Source organism: Podarcis pityusensis (assembly GCF_964106645.2).
Source record: "Podarcis pityusensis genome assembly, chromosome: 6".
Lineage (NCBI taxonomy): Eukaryota > Metazoa > Chordata > Lepidosauria > Squamata > Lacertidae > Podarcis > Podarcis pityusensis.
In genome coordinates, this window is record NC_138030.1 from 16,404,134 (window position 1) to 16,423,441 (window position 19,308).

The following is a 19,308-nucleotide window of genomic DNA, read 5'->3' on the forward strand; positions in this document are numbered from 1 at the left end:
GTCGAAAGTCCTTTAGTGAGACTGTAGGTATACAACTCAGTAATACCTGTGTATATATGTATTTTGTTTTTCCAGCTTGATCAAAATTATTTATTATTTCATAACAGGTAGATAGTTAAGAGTGTAGGCGGCAGGTGGCAGGCACCCCCCAGAATTCAGCACCCGGGTGCCCCGCACCCCTTGCACCCCTGGGTAAAGACGGCCCTGAAAGGGTGTTTGGTTTGGTTTTGCCTACGCCACATTGTTCAGGATAAGTTATTAGGTTTGGCAGGATACTTGAGTATAAGCAGAGGCCATGTGAGTTAAAGAGGAAAAGTGGAAGACAAACAAAGGGAGGCACCTTCGGAGAAGAAGTTGAGTACCCTCACATCTACTCATTGAGGCTGCAAGGCTTAGAAAAAGGCCTGTCTGGCTCATCATCAACATGAGGGGGATGTTGCAGGGGGAATTCCTCCAGGAAGCACTGGCTTGATGGGGAACAGCTATTCCAGGGTAATGACGAGGGCAGCCTATTTTTTTGGAAATAAAATGGCCCTTTGTGCATAGAATTACACAGGAAGTGATGTGCACCATTTTTTAAAGCATTTTGAACCTGTGCTGTGGAGGTGCCATGCTTTGAAGCTGCTCTAAGCAGATTTACACTATTAAAGCAAGGGAGGGAGGGAGACAGAACAGCTCTCCATACACCTTGTAAGTGCTGCTCAGTGGTGTGTGGGGTTGCCCCCAGAACTATCTTTTTTAAAACCCACAAAGAAGAAGGACAGGGTATACTTTAAGATGTCCACATGTGGAAACAGTACAGAAGAGACTGGGACAGATTTATCTGTCCATAGCCTAGACATGTACCATCACCAGTTTTGCATCTGAAGGCTGATCTTTCTTCTATTGAATGTAGGTCTTGGTGCTTAGCTTTCTGATTTTGCTTAAGCAAGCACATCAATAGGTTATGTGTACGTTCCTTAGAAGGATATTTATGTGAGCTCGTGGTCCAATGCCTTTAACTATACATAACAACGATTAGGTCTCCTGTAAAGTTTCTTCAAGGAAACTTACACTATGAGTTTCTCAAGGCCAGGTGAAGACCTCTCTCTTCTCCCAGGCTTTTTAAAATGCCACACTTGCTGGTTTGTAAGTACTGCATGCTTACTGACTTTAAGCTGTTCTATGATTTTATGCTGATTTATATAAATTTTGTGCTGGTGTTGCTTTTCTACGATGCATGATTTTAGCACTGTTGGTTGTGTTAGCTGTCTATTGATTTTAAATTTTTGAACTTCCCAGAGGACACAGTTGACTGGGTGGCATAGAAATGCCTAACTAAATATGTAAGAACCCCACAAAATGTCTTGTATCTTCATTACTGGGGTCTGGGTGCAATCTTGTCTAGGGTTCACCTTGCGGGTCAAGCTTTCTCCCAGACCTGTGAACCGCGACCTTCTATAGATGTAGATGCCACAATTGTAGCAGTCATTGGAGCAGGGCAGCAGCACGTACTTGACCTTCCACAGAATCATAAAATCATAGAGTTGAAAGAGACCCTGAGGGTCATCTCGTCCAACCCTCTGCAATGCAGGAATCTCAGCTAAAGCATCTATGGCAGATGGCCATCCAACCTCTGCTTAAAAGCCTCCAAGGAAGGAGAGTCCACAACCTCCTGAGTTTGAGTTCTACTCTCCAGAGCAGGAGAAAACAAGCTTGCTCCCTCTTCCATGTGACAGACCTTAAGATATTTGAAGATGACTATCATGTCTCTTCCCAGTCTTCTCTTTTCCAGGTTAAACATACCCAGCTCCTTCAAGCGCTCCTTGTAAGGCTTGGTTTCCAAACCCTTGACCATCATTGGGGTGGACAAGGTGATGGCTAGGTCAGTGCGGTGCAAACACACTGATGGGAGTGCTGGATTGAATCTGCTGGTGTGTTTGCACCATGTTTACCTCACCCCTTTCCCTGCTGGTAAGCTGCAGTGATGCTTGTACCTGGGGTACAATTGCCTTACCCATTGTAACTGTGCCGTAGATGCACAGGAAACCTTTTGCATGGAAAGCATGTTGTCAGCTACTAAGTTATGGCATCTATTAGCTCTGAGCTGATCCCAAGCCCTGACAACATCCACTGCCTGCTGTCATGAATCTTTCCAGATGAGAAAGTCTAAACTCAACCGTTCTTACACTTTTGCACTGCACTGCAGAGGACTTCAAGACCCACACAGTAACCTTTCCTTAATGCAGAGCTGGGCTTCTGTCTAGGACACAAATGCCAATGATCACACCACAATAATGAATGTCAGAATTGCCTGGGTATCTGGTGTCAGCCCAGAAGCATGAATAACAATTTGCATTCTTTTGACTCATAAATGTGTTTTGGTGCAGCTGAGCTGTCAGGGTTAATTTATGTGTTTTCCCCCTGACAAGTTCTCATTTGCAGACTAGTTTACAGTGGTTCTGCTTAAGGAGGAAGCAGGATGATCACCATTTATTTTCTGAGCATGCGGCTGAAAAATTGCCAGGATATAGGAAGACTTATTCTCTGTCACAAGAAATTAAGCTGCGTTAAGGCTTCCAATTTTGTTGGTCATCTGAGCTTAGTTTTAATTGAAGCTTACATACACACCGTTGGAGAATTTGAGACCCGTTCTCAGAGAATATTTGGCAAAATGTCTCCACCCTCAACGTCTGCAAATGGCGTGGAGAATTTTGAGCACAACCATGGATACAACCCAGAATGCAAAATAATATTCGAAAAGGAAGCAATATTTTGGAGGAAAAGCTCAGTCCTCCTCTTTTCACCCACTGATTCCTGCATACACCATTAGGAATGAAAGGTTGTATTCATCGCTGCCATGCCACTCACACATCCAGTGTCTGCTTGCAGAAAGGAAAAACCCCGTCCTCTCCTTTGCAACCCTCTCTCTCCCCATAAGATTGGCTCTAGGGGTTGGGGACCACCCTGAGCAGACTTGGAGTGGGGGAACACGCTTGGAGAGGAGGGGAAGAGAAAGTCCCTTTGTGTTAGCAAAATGCCTCTTGCACAGCATTGCGTACAACACTATCAATATTCTGAGCCAAAATTTATCAGAAGAGGATGTTCTGAGCCATTTCAGTTTTTGTCCCCCCAAAATGGCTGGAGAATTCTGCCTCCCTAGAGGATGCTTGGAAAATGTTCCCCTCCAATTTAACCTGCAAATGCGGAGAGTTTGGGGGAAGTCCATTTTCACTCATCCCTGTAATGAAAACCTGAGATTCTGATGAGGTTTTCCTGCAGGTTTCCTATGAACACGCTGCTTGTTACCATTAATTTCCAAACGGAACAGTGTCTGGCCCCAAAGCCCTTGAACTTATTTCCCTATAACTTGGCAGGCTTCATCCACCCTGGACATTTGTGTAAGAACTGAATCCGAGCCAAACTGACAACTCCCCCTTGCTTCAAAGAAGTCTGATGCCAAACTGCTTTGCACATTCTGAACCATCACACTAGGTCTCTCAGTGTAACCGATGCACAATAGAGATGAGTCTTTTCAAATTTATCTATAGCCCTTGCGAGTTTCTGTAGATTATAAGCATGTGGGAGGCACATGTCTCGTCCTCTCTTGACCAGCATCTCAAGGTCTTCAGGGGACCTGTAAGCAGGTAGCAGCTGGTTCAGCAGCACAGGTAGGCCTGTGTTGCTGACCTGGCTTCCTCATGCCATGTACCACTGCTAGCTACTGAGAAGTCCAAGGCAGCAGGGAGCTTGGGATGGTGCAGGCACAGCAAAAACTGCCACTACTTCATGTAAGGATGTTTGTCTGATGATGCTTACAAACCTTCTCAGAGTCAGGACCTCACAGGGCCCCTGGCTTCAAGAAGACTTGTATCCACAGTGAGACAAACATACGGTACTTGCAAGTCCTTGTTGCTGAATGTAGCAAGGCCAATAGCTGGAAAGACCTTGAACCTCCTACTCCTTTTTGAAAAGTGGATCTTATAATGAAAAACGGAGATGCAAAGGGCATCTTGTGCTCAGCATGGCATTGTGTATGCAAAATCTGCACAGAGAAGGCTGGAAACAAAATGACTGCATGGCAGACACAGAAGGAACCACTATTATGCACTGCGCAACATGGAACGAGATAGGCTTTCAGACATCCACACAATTAAAGTAAACAAGACTAAAAATAACCCCAGAGAGGGAAACAAATCGAGCAGAGAATATGATTATATCTAATTTCCATGGACTTCATGTCATCTTGCACTCTCAGTGTTGCTGCCGTTTCAGCGGAATAATAACTATGTTGTTCCTGTCTAATCATTTGTTTCTCCTGTCCCAAGGAACAAATTGAAGCAGGAATAAAATGGGGCTGGGAATGGAAATGATTCGAGTCTTCTCGCCAAATCGACTGTCCAGGTCAGACTGAGGATGTGGGCTCCTGTGACCAAATCTAGGCATGTTCTGTAGCCCAGAGATGCTTAATACCGTGGGATGGTGCAGAGAAAGTAGATAGAGACGTGTTTTTCTCCCTCTCGGAAATGAAGCTAAATGTCAAGAGATTCAGGGCAGATGAAAGGAAGTAATTTTCCATGTGGCATATAGTGACACCATCAAATTAAATTGCTTTGAGTGGGAACTAAGCATAAGAACATGGGTCAAGGGCAGTGGTCCATTCATTCCAGCATCCTGTTCTTACAGTGGCCAACCAGATGCCTGCAGAAAACACACAAGAACATCCTGAACGCCACAACACTCTCCCCTCCTAAGATTTTCAGACGCATTACTACCTCTGACTATGGAGAATAAAGGTATCAATGGCTACTAGTCATATTACCTCCGCGAATCACTCAATGAGGAACAAAGTGAGAGAAGACTATTACTATTCCTTACAAATCCCAGGGTTCCCTGTGAAGAGGAATTGGTTGTTAAACCACCCAGGAAATTGTAGCTCCAGGAGGTGGAGCATAGGGGCCTCCTAGCAACTTTCAGCACCCTTAACAAACTACAGCTCCCAGAATTCTTTGGGGAAAGCAGGGCCGTCTTACCCATAGGTGCTAGGGGTGCGGGGCACCCGGGTGCCGGGCTCTCAGGGGTGCCAGGCCAAGAGTCCGGGGCCTGAGATTTGAGTCCAGGGAAGAGCCCACCCATTGGTCTTCTGCTACAGGCGGCTCTGCGCTGCAAGTTTGGGGGCGACCGAGCCAGCAAAACGCTGAGGCAGCCAGCCGGTTCCACCCTCCTGCGCACCAGGGACTGGGCAGCCAGGGGGCACCGGGCAAATCTTCACACCCTGGCACCGCATATGCTTAAGACAGCCCTGGGGGAAAGCCATGGCTGTAAAAAGCAATCTGATAAAAGCACAATAAAATTATGTTTATGGAAGTTCTGCCTTACAGAGTCCTCTGTGTTTCGTGGTCTCTGATGGTATGCTTCTCCTATAAGCATTCATTGAATGAGTGAAGTGCATCTCTGGCTTCTGAGAGATTTGAGAGGTAGCAGGGAGGAGAGTGGGCAGCACAGCAAAGTTGGGCTCAAGCTGGTGAGGAGCCCTTCTGAGTACCTTGCCTTTGGCCAGTTCCTGTGCTGCTCTACTACTGCTAACCAGGTGTGGCTGGAGGTATTTAAGCAGAGGATGAATGGCCATCTGTCAGGGGTGCCATAGTTGCATCCTACATGAAGCCAGTCTCTCAGCTGGATGACCTCCAGGTTTCCTTAGAGGTTTAAAAAAACCCCTATTCATAGCTCCATGGATGAGTGGCATTTTGAGAATCCCCCCCCCCCCAATAGTCTACAGATTTAGTTATTTCCTAAAAGGGAAAGCCTTGAAAGCAAGCATTGCTGATGACCAACACAAATTGAATTTCAGATGAGAAATCATGAACATTCGCTCCCGGACTTTACTCTATGAGGGACGCTCCCCTAATCAGGGGGGGAACTGATCGATAGCATCCGAAGCAGTGTGCCATGTAACATCTAAACACAACCTAAATATTGGATATTTGCAAGGAGAATCAGACAGGAAGGAACAAGGGGGCAATTTAGCCACTCATCCTGAATAATTAACCCACCGGAGAAAAATCACGCTTGTTTTCTCACAGCCAATTTGTGACTCCAAATGTACCCGGTAAACTGTGCCCCATGAATTATTTATTGAGTTCTGATAGAAGGCTTTAAGCAAGGAAGCTCTCCTTCATCTGTGTCCGTCGGATCGAGATGCGCTAATGAAACGGCTTGTCGTTTTGCAAAGCCGGTCCCCTGAAGGTAGGAATAACCTTTAGTGGCCCCTGTCGAGTGCCGAACAAAGCATGCCTCCTCCATCCCTTTTGTTTCGCTAGAGTTGGAGATGCTTCATTTTGCCTTGGATCTGGGCCAGGATCTGGGGAAGAGCTGTTATGGGGTTGCCACTCAACATAGCAGCCCTGCAGGATGAATTCTTTCTCTCGCCACTCGAATGTGTACTGCAGCTTACCTCATTTCTGCCGAGACAATATAACACCGGTCCTGAAAGATCTTCATTGGCTGCCAGTACGTTTCCAAGAACAATTCAAAGTTTTGGTGCTGACCTTTAAAGCCCTAAATGGCCTTGGCCCAGTATACCTGAAGGAGCGTCTCCACCCCCATCATTCAGCCCAGACACTGAGGTCTGGTGCCAAGGGGCTTCTGGCGGTTCTCGCACTGCGAGAAGTGAGGTTACAGGGAACCAGGCAGAGGGCCTTCTCGGTAGTGGCGCCTGCCCTGTGGAACGCCCTCCCATCAGATGTCAAGAAAATAAACAACTACCTGATTTTAGAAAACACCTGAAGGCAGTCATGTTTAGGGAAGCTTTTAATGTTTGATGTTTTATCATGTTTTTAATATTCTGTTGGGAGCCACCCAGAGTGGCTGGGGAGGCCAGCCAGATGGGCAAGGTATATGTAATCAATTGTTGTTGTTGTTATCTCCTTATGCTGTGCGCTCCTGTGGTACATAACTGACTCCCATGCCAGGGCAGGGGGACACACAGTGAAATGGTGTCAGAACACTGGGCAGCTTCAGAACTAAGGGTGGGGGAGAAATTGGATTTGGTGCGCATCTGAAGAAGAATCTACCCAAGTCACACTTTCCAGAATAATATGCAAACCGAAACACAGCCAGCCATCAAAATTCACACTCCTCCAAGATTTGCAGTGCAGCTCTCCACCCAAATAGAGTGTACAAAAATGCACGTGTGTACAGAAATGCATACATTAAGGAAAATGGCAAACATGCATTATACTCGGGGAATCAGCTTGCAAAAATGGGTATACTTTGTCCAAACTGCACGTAGAAATGTGTTAGGAGAAATTTGCACTAAAATGCTGGAGAACTTTCATGAGGATTAAAAAAACCAGCCAACAGCAATAGTGCAAATTGCTGCAGAAACATGAAAATCTGGAATATAAGGCTGGGAAAAGGAGAAAACTGAAACCGAGAGATTTATCCATCCCTATACTTCACTGTTGGAATGTTGCATGTGAGAGTCAACTGTATACCAGCAAATTCAGGTCATGCAATTGCAGTGGATTTGGTGTTTTTACTCAACAAAACCATTTCATAATTATTTTTACTCAGTGGCAAAGCAAAAAAAAAACAATCCCACACACTTCACCAAGGGTAAATGTGCCACAAGCCACACAGAAGCCTTTTCCAAACACAGGGAGAGAGAGAGAGAGAGAGAGTCTGTGCTTCCAACTGCAAAAATTGAATGACAATATATTCCAGGCTTCTGATTCCAAATGCTTGATGGCACAGCTAGTTACTATGAGATTTTCCATATTTCAGTGAAATGGGGTGGTCCCGGGGACCAATGAAACAGCTTTATTTTTCATTTTATTTCTTCGCTGTGTTCTTCCAAATGTGCCAAATTAAAAGATCCGGAATCCACAGACAGATAAATATATGATGTTGCTGCTTGTTAGCACAACTCTCTCTTAATTTATTATTACGTTGAGATCAAGCAGCTGTTAGCAGTGCTTAGCACCAATTTTGCATGCATTGGAAGGAGATGTCCATCATCCAGTGGCAGTTTGCATCTACTTGGCGCACTATTTTAAGACTTGCACGGTCCCCTTTTTCAGGCGGTATGCCAAGCCATTGCATGTAGTTTAAAAAGAGAGAGAGAGAACACCCCACAACTGCTCACAGCCACCTTAAATTCATCATTATTGAGAGAGAGCCAGTGTGGTGTAGTGGTTAAGAGCGGTAGACTCGTAATCTGGGGAACTGGGTTTGTGTCTCTGCTCCTCCACATGCAGCTGCTGGGTGACCTTGGGCCAGTCACACTTCTTTGAAGTCTCTCAGCCCCACTCACCTCACAGAGTGTTTGTTGTGGGGGAGGAAGGGAAAGGAGAATGTTAGCCGCTTTGAGACTCCTTAAAGGGAGCGAAAGGCGGGATATCAAATCCAAACTACTCCTCCTCCTCCTCCTCCTCTTCTTCTTCTTCTTCTTCTTCTTCTTCTTCTTCTTCTCCTTCTCCTTCTTTTAAAAGGTAAAGGACCCCTGACAGTTAAGTCCAGTCGCGAACGACTCTGGGGTTGCAGTGCTCATCTCGCTTTACTGGCTGAGGGAGCTGACATTTGTCCACAGACAGTTTTTCCGGGTCATGTGGCCAGCATGACTAAGCCACTTCTGGAGAAACCAGAGCCGCGCACAGAAACGCCGTTTACCTTCCTGCTGGAGCGGTACCTATTTATCTACTTGCACTTGACGTGCTTTCGAACTGCTAGGTTGGCAAGAGCTGGGACCGAGCAATGGGAGCTCACCCCGTCGCGGGGATTCGAACCGCCAACCTTCCGATCGGTTCAGTGGTTTAGACCATAGCGCCACCCATGTCCCTAATAAATTCATCATTGCCACTGGCTAAAAGCTTCCTTGCTGCCTAATTTTCCAAGCATTCTGTCTGAAGTGACAAACATCTAATCAACATGCACAAATTGGATGTCCCTTTATGTCAGGAGCATAAATTTAGCTTCAGTCGCTAGTGTTGGACACCGGATGACATCAGGACACCTATTTACATCTGTTTGATGATTTTGCACAATTAGCTCTCCTACTTAAAAAAGAGAGCCATGCCGGGCATTGGAGCCACACCCTCCTGCAAGAACTGAAATGGTGAGGAGAGCTATAAGAAGGTAACAGCCCCTGCTGAATTAGACCAAAGCCTTATCTAGACCACCTTTCGGTTTCCCAGAGTGGCCAACTAGATTATGACGATGATGACGATCAGTTGGATTTCTTACCTGCCCTTCACCATAAGGTCCCAGGGCAGATTAACAATATAAACATACAATATTAAAATCAATTAAATCCGAAGGACAACTGAAATAGATCCTGCAAGCCTTTGCAAAGAAACTTATACCTCAAGGTTGGAAGGATAAATACCCACCTTTGCTCCTCAGTACTCTGAAGATCTTGCTCCTTTCTATGTTCAGATGTGTATCTTATGAGTGTCCATCTCATATCAATATCTGTTTGGACCTATGGAGTGCTTATATTAATTTATACCCTTAGGTCAGGGTTGATGGGTTAGCTTTATTGTTAATGTAAGCTGACACTGTTTCTTTTGGTTACATTTGCTTTTTTTAAAATGAAAATCAGTTAAAACAACTTACAATTTGAATGGGGTAGATACCAAGATGATAGACAGACAGACAGATTAGACAGCTATGTCTTGGGTGTCAAAGGCCAGGATAAAGAAATGCATGTTCAGCATATACCTATGGGAATCTCACAGGTAAGGCATGAGTGAAACAGCCTTCTCCAGTCCCAATGACTGGTGTGCTGGAGGTCCCACCTATCTATCATGACTAGCTGCCATTGAGACCATTATCTTCCATGTATTTGTCTAATCCCATTTTAAAGCCATATCAATTGGTGACCATCACCACCACTTAGGGTAGCAAATCCCATTGTTTTTAATCATGCACTGTGTAAAGCAGTGCTTTCTCTTGGCTGGTTCAAAAATCGCTCCGGAGGATAACTCAGGACAGAATTGCTAGCTATGCAGTTAAAGACTGTGTTCGGCTCTGCATTCACACATTCATCTGGGGCCGGTAATCTAGTGTCTAGTGTACCCAGGAGATTCTGAAGCATGTGTGAAGCAGGCCTTTGTACCCACTGAATGTTTCTGCCTTTTGAAAACATACGTCCAAAGTTTCTCCCTTCTGTACAAAACTTTTAATTGTGTTATTGGGCAGCAGAGATTGAAGCAACACAACCCAGAATCAAAGTGCACATCTTATTAGTTTACCCCCGAGTGCTAATTTTAAAACAGGCCAATATTGAGCCTGCTGTCTTTGTCCACCACTTTTCAAGCATTGCCTTTGCATGTGGCGCTTAATAAGCCTTCTTGGGCACCAGCTTATTGCCCTGGTGTTTCCAAAGACAATTATGTTGTGTTGTTCAATGATTAAAGAAAAGGTCTCTGCTGTTTACTGACTTCTTGCTTCTGCAAGTGGGTGAACTACAAGCGCGTGCACACACGCACACGAGGAGAACAATAAGTTACCTGAACTATTTCGAGATATGAACTCATATACACATAATGAAGTCCAAACTACATGTGGCATGAGGCCCCCATGATAAGATCTCTCAACAAATTTCTTTGGTTAAAAATAGCCACAGGAGGAGGGGGCGAATTTGATCAGAGCACAAAGTGGTGTTTCATTTTTATTTTTCTCAAAGGAGAAAAGGGTGACAAACACTTACCGTATTTTTCGCTCCATAAGACACACTTTTTCCCTCCTAAAAAGTAAGGGGAAATGTGTGTGTGTCTTATGGAGCGAACGCAGGGGAGAGGCAGGCAGGAAAAGCCCCCAAGAGCCGCACACAAGCTCCATGCGGCTCTTGCGGGCTTTTCCCCAGGAGTGAGAAGGGACTGATGCGGCCATTCAGTCCCTTCTCCCTCCTCGTAGAAAAGCCTGCAGGAGCCGTGCGCTCCTTAAAGGGTGCATGGCTCCTGTGGGCTTTTGCGGGAGGTGGGGGAATTGCCATAGTTGTGTGCAGCCTCTCCCAGCCGGAGAGGTTGCGCGGCTAAAGAGGAAGCCAAGACAGCGAGCGGGATCCATCCCGCTGGCTGTCTTAGATTGTGCCATAGCCGCGTGCAGCCGCTCCCCGCCTGTCCGCTGTTCTTTGGGGCTGGGCGGGGGGGGGAATATTTTTTTTTCTTGATTTCCCCCTCTAAAAACTAGGTGCGCCTTATGGTCCAGTGCGCCTTATGGAGCGAAAAATACGGTATATGATACAAAGTACAATTACAAACAAACCATATTGAAAACATTTAAAATCTGTTGGCGGTGAAACAAACCTTAGCTACAGCTCATGAGATAAACCATGAGCAAAGGATCAGATGTATCACTAAGCCGAACCATGACTTAGCTCACAGCAGCATGGCAGCAGCAAGATTGGAAGAGGAGCAAAACAGCCACAATCTTCTCTCCAGCAAGCCATAATACATTTGCTCATTCGTGCTGAACCATAGTTTGGCATAGGGTTACGTGCACAAACTGGGTCACTGTCAGAGCAGCCAAAGCTGCTTCTTCCATCCTGAAAGATCAGCCCATCCTTGTCTTGCCGAGACAGTAAAGACCAGGTCAAAAACGTGCAAGGAGGCATCTAGAAGATGGCTGTAAGCAAATGTTTCTGCACTTTCCTAGTGGTCCAAAGGACTAATATGAGCCAGCCACAACAGCGAATAGATTGCTGAACCTCAACTGGGGAGACTGGAGTTCCAAGTCTCAACCTAGTGGTGCAGGGCCCCACTCAGGAGAATAAGCAGAAGGGTCCCCAAGCACATGAGCTGGCTTACCTTCTGAAGTACCTTCTGAAGATCAAGCCTAGGATCTAAAATTACCTATCTGCACCACCAGCTCAGCCAAGAAAGTGGCCTTGGGTCAGACACTACCTCTCAGCCAAACCTACTCATCACCGGGTTGTTGGGAGGCAAGAGTGGGTGGAATGAGAGCTCCCTGGAGAAAGGACAGCCTACTACATGAGTGTCTCATTTCCTGCCTGATAGCTCAGTCAGTAGAGCATGAGACCTTTAATCTCAGGGAAGTGGGTTTGAGCCCAAAGGGCAAAAAGATACTTGCATTGCAGGGGATTGGACTAGATAGCCCTAGGGCTCCCTTCCAACTCTACAATCCTGATTCAGCTGACAGAATGGTTTGAAGGCACACGACGCAGCTCAGGGCCTGCCAGGATGTTTCCTATTGAAGAACGCTAACAAAGTAAATGGCACTCTGTTCTGTTCTTCCGTTTGCTTCTTGGCTTTTGAAAATCAGGTTTGGAGCTGACTGAAATAATCTGAACCACTTTCTGTTGCAGGGACAAGATAAGTATGTGATGCTCTGCTGCAGAGGTGAGCTAGAATCCAAGAGATATGGAAAGCCCTGCTGGTGGCACTGAAGTCAAGCATTCTGCTTCCCATAGTGACCAACTGGTTAACTCCAGGAAATCCACAAAGAAGACATGAGGGAAATTACGCTCTCCTGCTATCACTCCCTAGAAGCAGGTAGTCAGTGGCTTCCTGAACATGAAGGTTCCATATCACCCTCTTGAGTAACAGCCATTGACAGACCACCTCTCCATTAATTTATCTAACCCAAGCCCCTCTTCCTGCTGAAATGAATTTGTGGTTCTTTGGCAAATACGACAATTTATTCTGGGGAAATCTCTTTGCCCTGTTCTCTGCCTAGAGATAGCTGGCATTCTAGTGCCATCTTCTGGACAGTCAATAATAGCAGTTTGCTTCATTAGCCACAAAGGCACAGAAGACAAGATTCTCAGTGGTATGTTTTTCTCGTATACAAATGTTCTGGGATTTTCTACGCTTATGCTAGGCACCTTACATGTGGTTTTGAACATCATGAATAAAGACTACTCCGTCCCCCGTTCCCCCCCCTTGTGCTTTACTTAAAGACTGTAGAGGCCTTGCTTTTCCATTTTTAAATGGCACCTGGTAAATCAATAGCCATGGTGTAAAAGTAAGTGATATGGAAGAACTATTTGACCCTACATTTTTATAACACCAATGCTGGATGTTGCAATGCAATTAACACATTGAATACAGGAGATTCAGCGCAATTATTAATGGAAAAAATTGCACTTAGGGGTGTTTATTCTAAGTGCTAAGATATTCTCTGGTGGCAACCAGGTATCCATAGGACTTCATTGTCTCAGTCTTCACAACCAGCGTAGTAGGTCAGTGTTATGAGCCCCATATTGTAAACGAAACCCTAAGATCAGTTTATCCTAAGCTCACAGGCAAGATGACATTTGAGCTGCCTGCCTCCTGGGTCACAGCTCGGTCCCTCTGCCTCTATATTCCCATTACCATTAAATTGAAGGTGTTCAAAAATAATGATTGCCAGAAAGAAGACTGTTCACTGAGTCTACAGAGCGATTTCACACCATCCCCTTGTTATACTACATTATTTTTGGAAGGACATTTTAAGCACAAGACGCAATAAGTTTGTTTGACTTTTATTATCATTTCAATAAGCCTTTAAGCACCCAACCTTGATAATGCACCTGCGGAATTTGGATTTATTCACTTAACATATATAAATAATGATACATTTGCAAAATAAGAATGTCGTCTTTAAATACATGAAACAGACAAGTGAATGCATTTTTCCTGAAAACGAACAAATATGTGGGGCTTCTCAAAACATTATTGCAAGAGCAGAATAATTAGTACAAAAACAAAATACTATTTCTACAATATTTAATTATCATCTGCCTCAAGATTTATATTGTTGCCGAACTTTGCATAAAGCTGGACTTTGAGGTCTGATAATACTCTCTGGATGGATTCTACTCGTGACTCCAAAGCGCCAATTTCTTCCTGCAGGTTTTTCTGAGAAAAAGAAGAAGAAAAAGTAACAACCCCAAACAAATAATAAAAAACCACAACTGCCTAACATCCAGTTCTCAGAAGAAATCTATAGATTTTCTACAGGACCAGCTATTATAAATGACAAGACACTGTAAACAAGCTTTTTGGAAACACGTTAATCAGGCTTAGGGGTTTAGAATATTTTTATTTTTATAAAAATCAGAATCAGAGGAAAAGCTTCCTAATCTGTCCGAGCATAGACTCTAGAGATCTCTAGAAAGATCTGTGCAGCTGCTTGGAAAACAGGATCAGGTTGGATAGAATGGGAAACTGTGGCTTAAAAAACTCCAGGAGTCTGAAATTAAGGCATGAGTCAGGAGGGAGAAGGGAAGAAAGTGGTACGCATTACTGATCTAATAAACAATGGTTTATAAGACCAAGACTGATGCTTTTCAAGTGATCCTAAATGAAATCTGATGAGCTTCATGAAAATCAGTGTCAGCCAGTTTTGACCACTATTCTAATTATAACTTTTTTTCAAGATGGGGAGAACATAGCTGGTTGTATCCAGAGTTAATCATATTGGGGGCTGCAAAAGCTGCCTTCCCCATCCTCTCCGGCCCATGGCAAACCCCAGCCTCCACAAAATTTGGGGGAATTCACCTTCCTGCACCACAGCCCACCTCCATGAGCAGGTCCCCCAGCCCCAGTGGAGTATTTTCAAAGATAAGGAGGCTCCGGGGGGCGGGGTGTGTGAGGGAAAGTCAGCTTCCACCAGCATCATTAGGCATGCTTAACTCTGGATCCAATCCAGCAAGTTTTATACTTAAAGCAGGAGCATATATATTAATGATAAATAAGAGGGCAAATGTATCAATGTCCCACTGAAAGGTATACACACTGAGGTGTTAAGCACTGAAGTTCAGGGCCACTAAGTTTTTCCAAATCCTGCAAACCTAGTTTTCCATAAGGTGGTAAACCTGTGTATGAACAGTACCACTTTAAACTGCAAATGGGGGCTCCCAATAATGATCTTCCATGTGAAAATATTGCCTCTCCCAGCCTTACCAGGAGATGTCAGGGAATGAACCCGGGACCTTTTGCATGCAAAACAGATGTTCTAATGTGGAGCTATGTCCCTTCCACCTTTGCAGTGGAGTGATACATTCAAGATGCCAGCTTAACACCTCAGTGACGACTAGGCTCACAACCTCTAGTATCAGTACTGGGGGAAATGGCTTATCAGGTGCCAGGGAACAGGGCTGGCAACCGGTTGGAGGGGCCCTGCCCCATCCACCTCAGCATCTGCCTGCTGGGCCTTTCAGATAGCCTTACCAAGCAGTGGCATGGGTAGGCATCACTGGAGAAATGAAGATGGCAGGCTGCTGCAGCCTCACCCCAGCTTGTGGCTTCACAGCACCAGACTGAGCACTACCAGCCTACTGCCCTAGTGAAAATGGGTAAAGAAAAAAGAGACACCGGCAACCAGTGTCAGCCCAGAGGGCCCTCCAGAGCACATGAGCCCTGGCATTTCATAGGAAGTTTCCATACACTATGACAGACCATTGACCCATCTACCTTTATGCTGTCAATACTGACTGGTAGCAATTCAGACAGGGCTCTCTCCCAGTCCTACCTGAAGATGCCAGAGACTGAATCTGGGACCTGCATGCAAAACTGATGCTGTGCTACTGAGCTGTATGCATGTCAGCTTCTGACACCAGGCCCAACTTCCTATAAGGCAGCTCCCCATCTTGCTACATTGGTGGGGCAGTATGGGGGCAAACCGGCCTGTTAATATGGATGCTGTGTCTGTCCTATGCAGAAAACCTACACAGCAGAAATGTTTAATACTACAGTATTATTTAGTATAGTAACGAACAGAGAGAAGAGAAGAGAGAGGGAAAGAGAGAGAAGACTCTTATCAGGTTTTTATCTGCCAGACTCAATGATGCTTCACACACAAATATTTTTTGCTGTATCACTGAGAGGACCCACAGAAGATCCACAAGGAATAAGCACGAACCTTTGCTTCCTCCAGCATCTCTTCTGTTTCTTCCTGTGGGTGACTAATGAAGACATCTCCGATTTGATAAGGTATCAGTAGTGAATCGTCGTCAAGCATCATGAGGTCATCACATGCATCTTGCAAGTTCTGAAGCTGTTTCTGTGATCAAGAGATCAGTAACTCTCCCATCCAGTTACTAGTAACATACTAAAATCTGTAACCTACTAATTTTAGCATGCCTGAAGAGTTGTGTACATAAATATATGTGCTTCCTAGTGAACACCAGAAAAACATTAATCACAACTTTGATTTTTTTAATTTAACTAGTATGATTTTCAGTTACCCAGTTTGACTTGCACTGTGCCCATTCATTCTGCTACCAACGTTATAAAAACAATGCATTTCCAAAGAAGTGTGGAAAAATATAACATTTCCCACCTCATATCACTGGAAGTTCCACTCAGTTAAATGGGACCTTCTACACTGCTGGGCGTGCTTAGGATTTCATACAGTGAACAGATTCCCATCCAGAGGCTTTATAGTAAGGGTACCTTTTTATCCTCTATTTCTTCTTTCAGTTCTGTAATTCTGCTGGTGTTTCTTGCAAACTTGTTAATTTTCTGTTGATCCTCGAAGGTAACATTGACATCTTCTGCTGCCTGGAAAAGACCAGCAGAAACAGGGAGAGCTCAATACACATAACACACAAGACAATCATATGAGTTTTCAATCCAATTATGGAACACAGTGTGCTCACCATTAAAGTTTCTGCTTTAGATTAGCTAGTCAACATATCCACATTTTACCAGCATTATTTTCCAAAGGATTTCCAACCAGCTGGCTACCTAAACTCAACAGAAGCAAGACCAGGAAGGAAACAAAAGCACATTAACAAGGAGCATGAGGACATTTGCAGACAAACACCTTGGGACATTAGCATAGACAAAGTGACCATAGGTAACACCTGAGATCACAAAGGAGCCAGTGTAGTATGCTGGCTTGTGTTGTACTAGGTCCTGAGAGACCCGAGTTCAAATCCACACTTGAACGTAAAGTTCACTGGGTGGCCTTGGGTCAATCACTGTCTCTCAACAGTATTGTTGTGGGAAAGAGAACCACATACACTGCCTTGAGCGCCTTGGAGATGAATGTAACGTTGGAACCCGACACAAGTAATAAATGTGAAAAGTTAGTCTTGGCTAAGATAGGCTGCATGGATTTCAAAAGGGACAAAGTTAAACTAACTTTGTCTGGATCCAACCGTAGTAAATAGATAAAATAAACAATGCCCTATAGTTTATAATGGGGTGTGTGCATTTTTTCTCCCTCAGTGCCCTTTGCATAATTGTACAGTAATCAAGATGTTCAATGCTGTCACATGTGGATTGAATTGACACGACAGATTTCTCTGTATTAACTGCATGTATTAATCGGCTTACCAATGCAAGGATACGTCTTTTCAACTCTTATTTACTGTGAATGGTCACTGCTAATAATATAATTAGAAAGGTCTATACTTTTCTGCATTGCATGTCTGTCTGATCGCACCAAATCCCAACACACACACAAACACACAAAATGAACCCACAACTCAGGACACTTCATGTATCTGATAAATGCATGCCATAATAAATGTGTTGAGTCTTTTGTTCTTGCAGCAAGAGACTAACCTATGTGCCCCTCCAGAAAGCCCTTCAAATGTGCAAAACACACACCACCCAACACTCAACAGGTACGTCCAAAAGACCAGATTCTTTGTAGGGTGACCACCAGCCTGCTTGTACACTCCAACTTGAGAGCAATTCCTGTTACATTTATTGAGACTTTCTTCCAAGGAAAAATGCACAGGATGAGGCAGCGAGTCTTACAACGGGATCTGTTTGTATGTACCAAAGAATAGATTTAGCTAAAGCAAGTTCAGCAACATTTACTATCTGGATAGATGGATAAAGGTAAGGTTCTGTACTAAGGCAGGAAGAACCAGCTCCACAAATATATGATGGGAAACAGCTAGAGTGTTAGCAGTACACGTGAAAAGGACCTAGGGGGCTTTATGGACCACAAGGTTAACATGAGTCAATAGTGTGATGCAGCAGCAAAAAAAGCTAATGCTATTCTAGGCTGCATATAAGTATAGTGTCCCGATCAAGGGAAGTAATAGAACCACTCTATTCTGCCTTGGTCAGACCACACTTGGAATACTGTGTCCAATTCTGGGCACCACAATTTAAGAAAGATGTTGACAAGCTGGAACGTTTCCAACTAGTGGCTCCTGTCCAGGTCGGTTAACTGCCTTAATTTAAATGTTGTGAGGGTCCTATGCCCTTTTGAAATGTGTTTTTTTTGGGGGGGGTGTTTTTATTTTGATTGTTTATTTTGTGGTTTTATATTTTGATTTTATTCTGCGAACCGCCCTGAGATCTCTAGGTATAGGGCGGTATATAAATTAAATCAATCAATAATTTAATAATAAATTGCAGAGGAGGGCAAAAAGAGCCTGAAAAACCAAGCCTTATGAGGAACGGTTGAAGGAGCTGGGCATGTTTAGCCTGAAAAAGAGGAGACTGAGAGGAAATACCCATCTTCAGATATCTGAAGGGCTGCCACATGGGAGGCGGGAGCAGGCTTGTTTCCTCCTGCTCTGGAGGGTAGGACTCGAACCCATGGCTTCAGGTTGCAAAAAAGGGAGATTCCGACTCAAACGTCAGGAAAAACTTTCTGGTAGAAAGAGCTGTTCAGCAGTGGAACCGTCTCCTTCAGGAGGTGGCGGACTCTCCTTCCTTGGAGGTTTGTAAGCAGAGGTTGGGTGGCCATGGATGCTTTAGCTGAGATTCCCGCCTCGTAGGGGGTTGGGCTAGATGACCCCCGGGTGTCCCCTCCGACTCTAAGCTTTTATGGTTCTGTTTGGCCTCGGGCCAAAGATCGTTATTTTGGGGGGAGAGAGGGGCTGAGTCCCGAGGCTTCCCGGTCCCGCCGCCTCGCCTGGCCCCCCTCAGCCTCCCTTCACAAGGCAAAGGCCACAACCGGAGGCGCCTCCGTAGCCGCCACAACCTCTCCCTCCCCGGCCTCCCTTCAGCAGCTCACTCACCGCTTTCTTCATGGTGGCCGCCATCTTGGGGACTGAACTACGTCCTCTCCTCTGGAGGGGGAGACGGCTCCCCCACTCGGCTCTCCTCCAACCCGGTTTTTGTTTTGTTTCTCTCCCCTGAGGAAAAATTAAAACATACCCCGGGGTTATTTTGTTTCCTCGAAGGGAATTTCGCTCCCTCCCCTCAAGCTTATCAGAGGGTACCACCCCCCTCTCTGCGGCAGATGTTGGTATCGCCCGGCTTCAAAGGAGAGGCGGAGGGAGGAGGCGAAGGCCGGTTGGCCGGCAAAAATCGAAGAGGGAAAGCGCATGCGCCCAATAGGTCCGGTTGCCGCGCGCGGCGAGAGCCAGCAGGTGGCAGAGCAGACACGGGGAAGGGTTTGGGATTTTGC

The 19,308-nt window shown here is 45.1% G+C and overlaps 1 protein-coding gene across 1 annotated transcript; it reads right to left on the reverse strand.

Annotated features, from left to right (window-relative positions):
• Positions 1-13,449: 13,449 nt before the first annotated feature.
• On the reverse strand, positions 13,450-19,097 carry PFDN4 (prefoldin subunit 4). The gene is made up of 4 exons (XM_081011679.1): positions 18,917-19,097; positions 16,380-16,487; positions 15,847-15,987; positions 13,450-13,841 (listed from the first exon to the last, which is right to left on the reverse strand). Exons 1-4 carry the CDS (start codon positions 18,938-18,940, stop codon positions 13,710-13,712), a joined length of 405 nt encoding a protein of 134 aa, XP_080867805.1. The 5' UTR covers positions 18,941-19,097; the 3' UTR covers positions 13,450-13,709.
• Between the last annotated feature and the right edge of the window lie 211 nt (positions 19,098-19,308).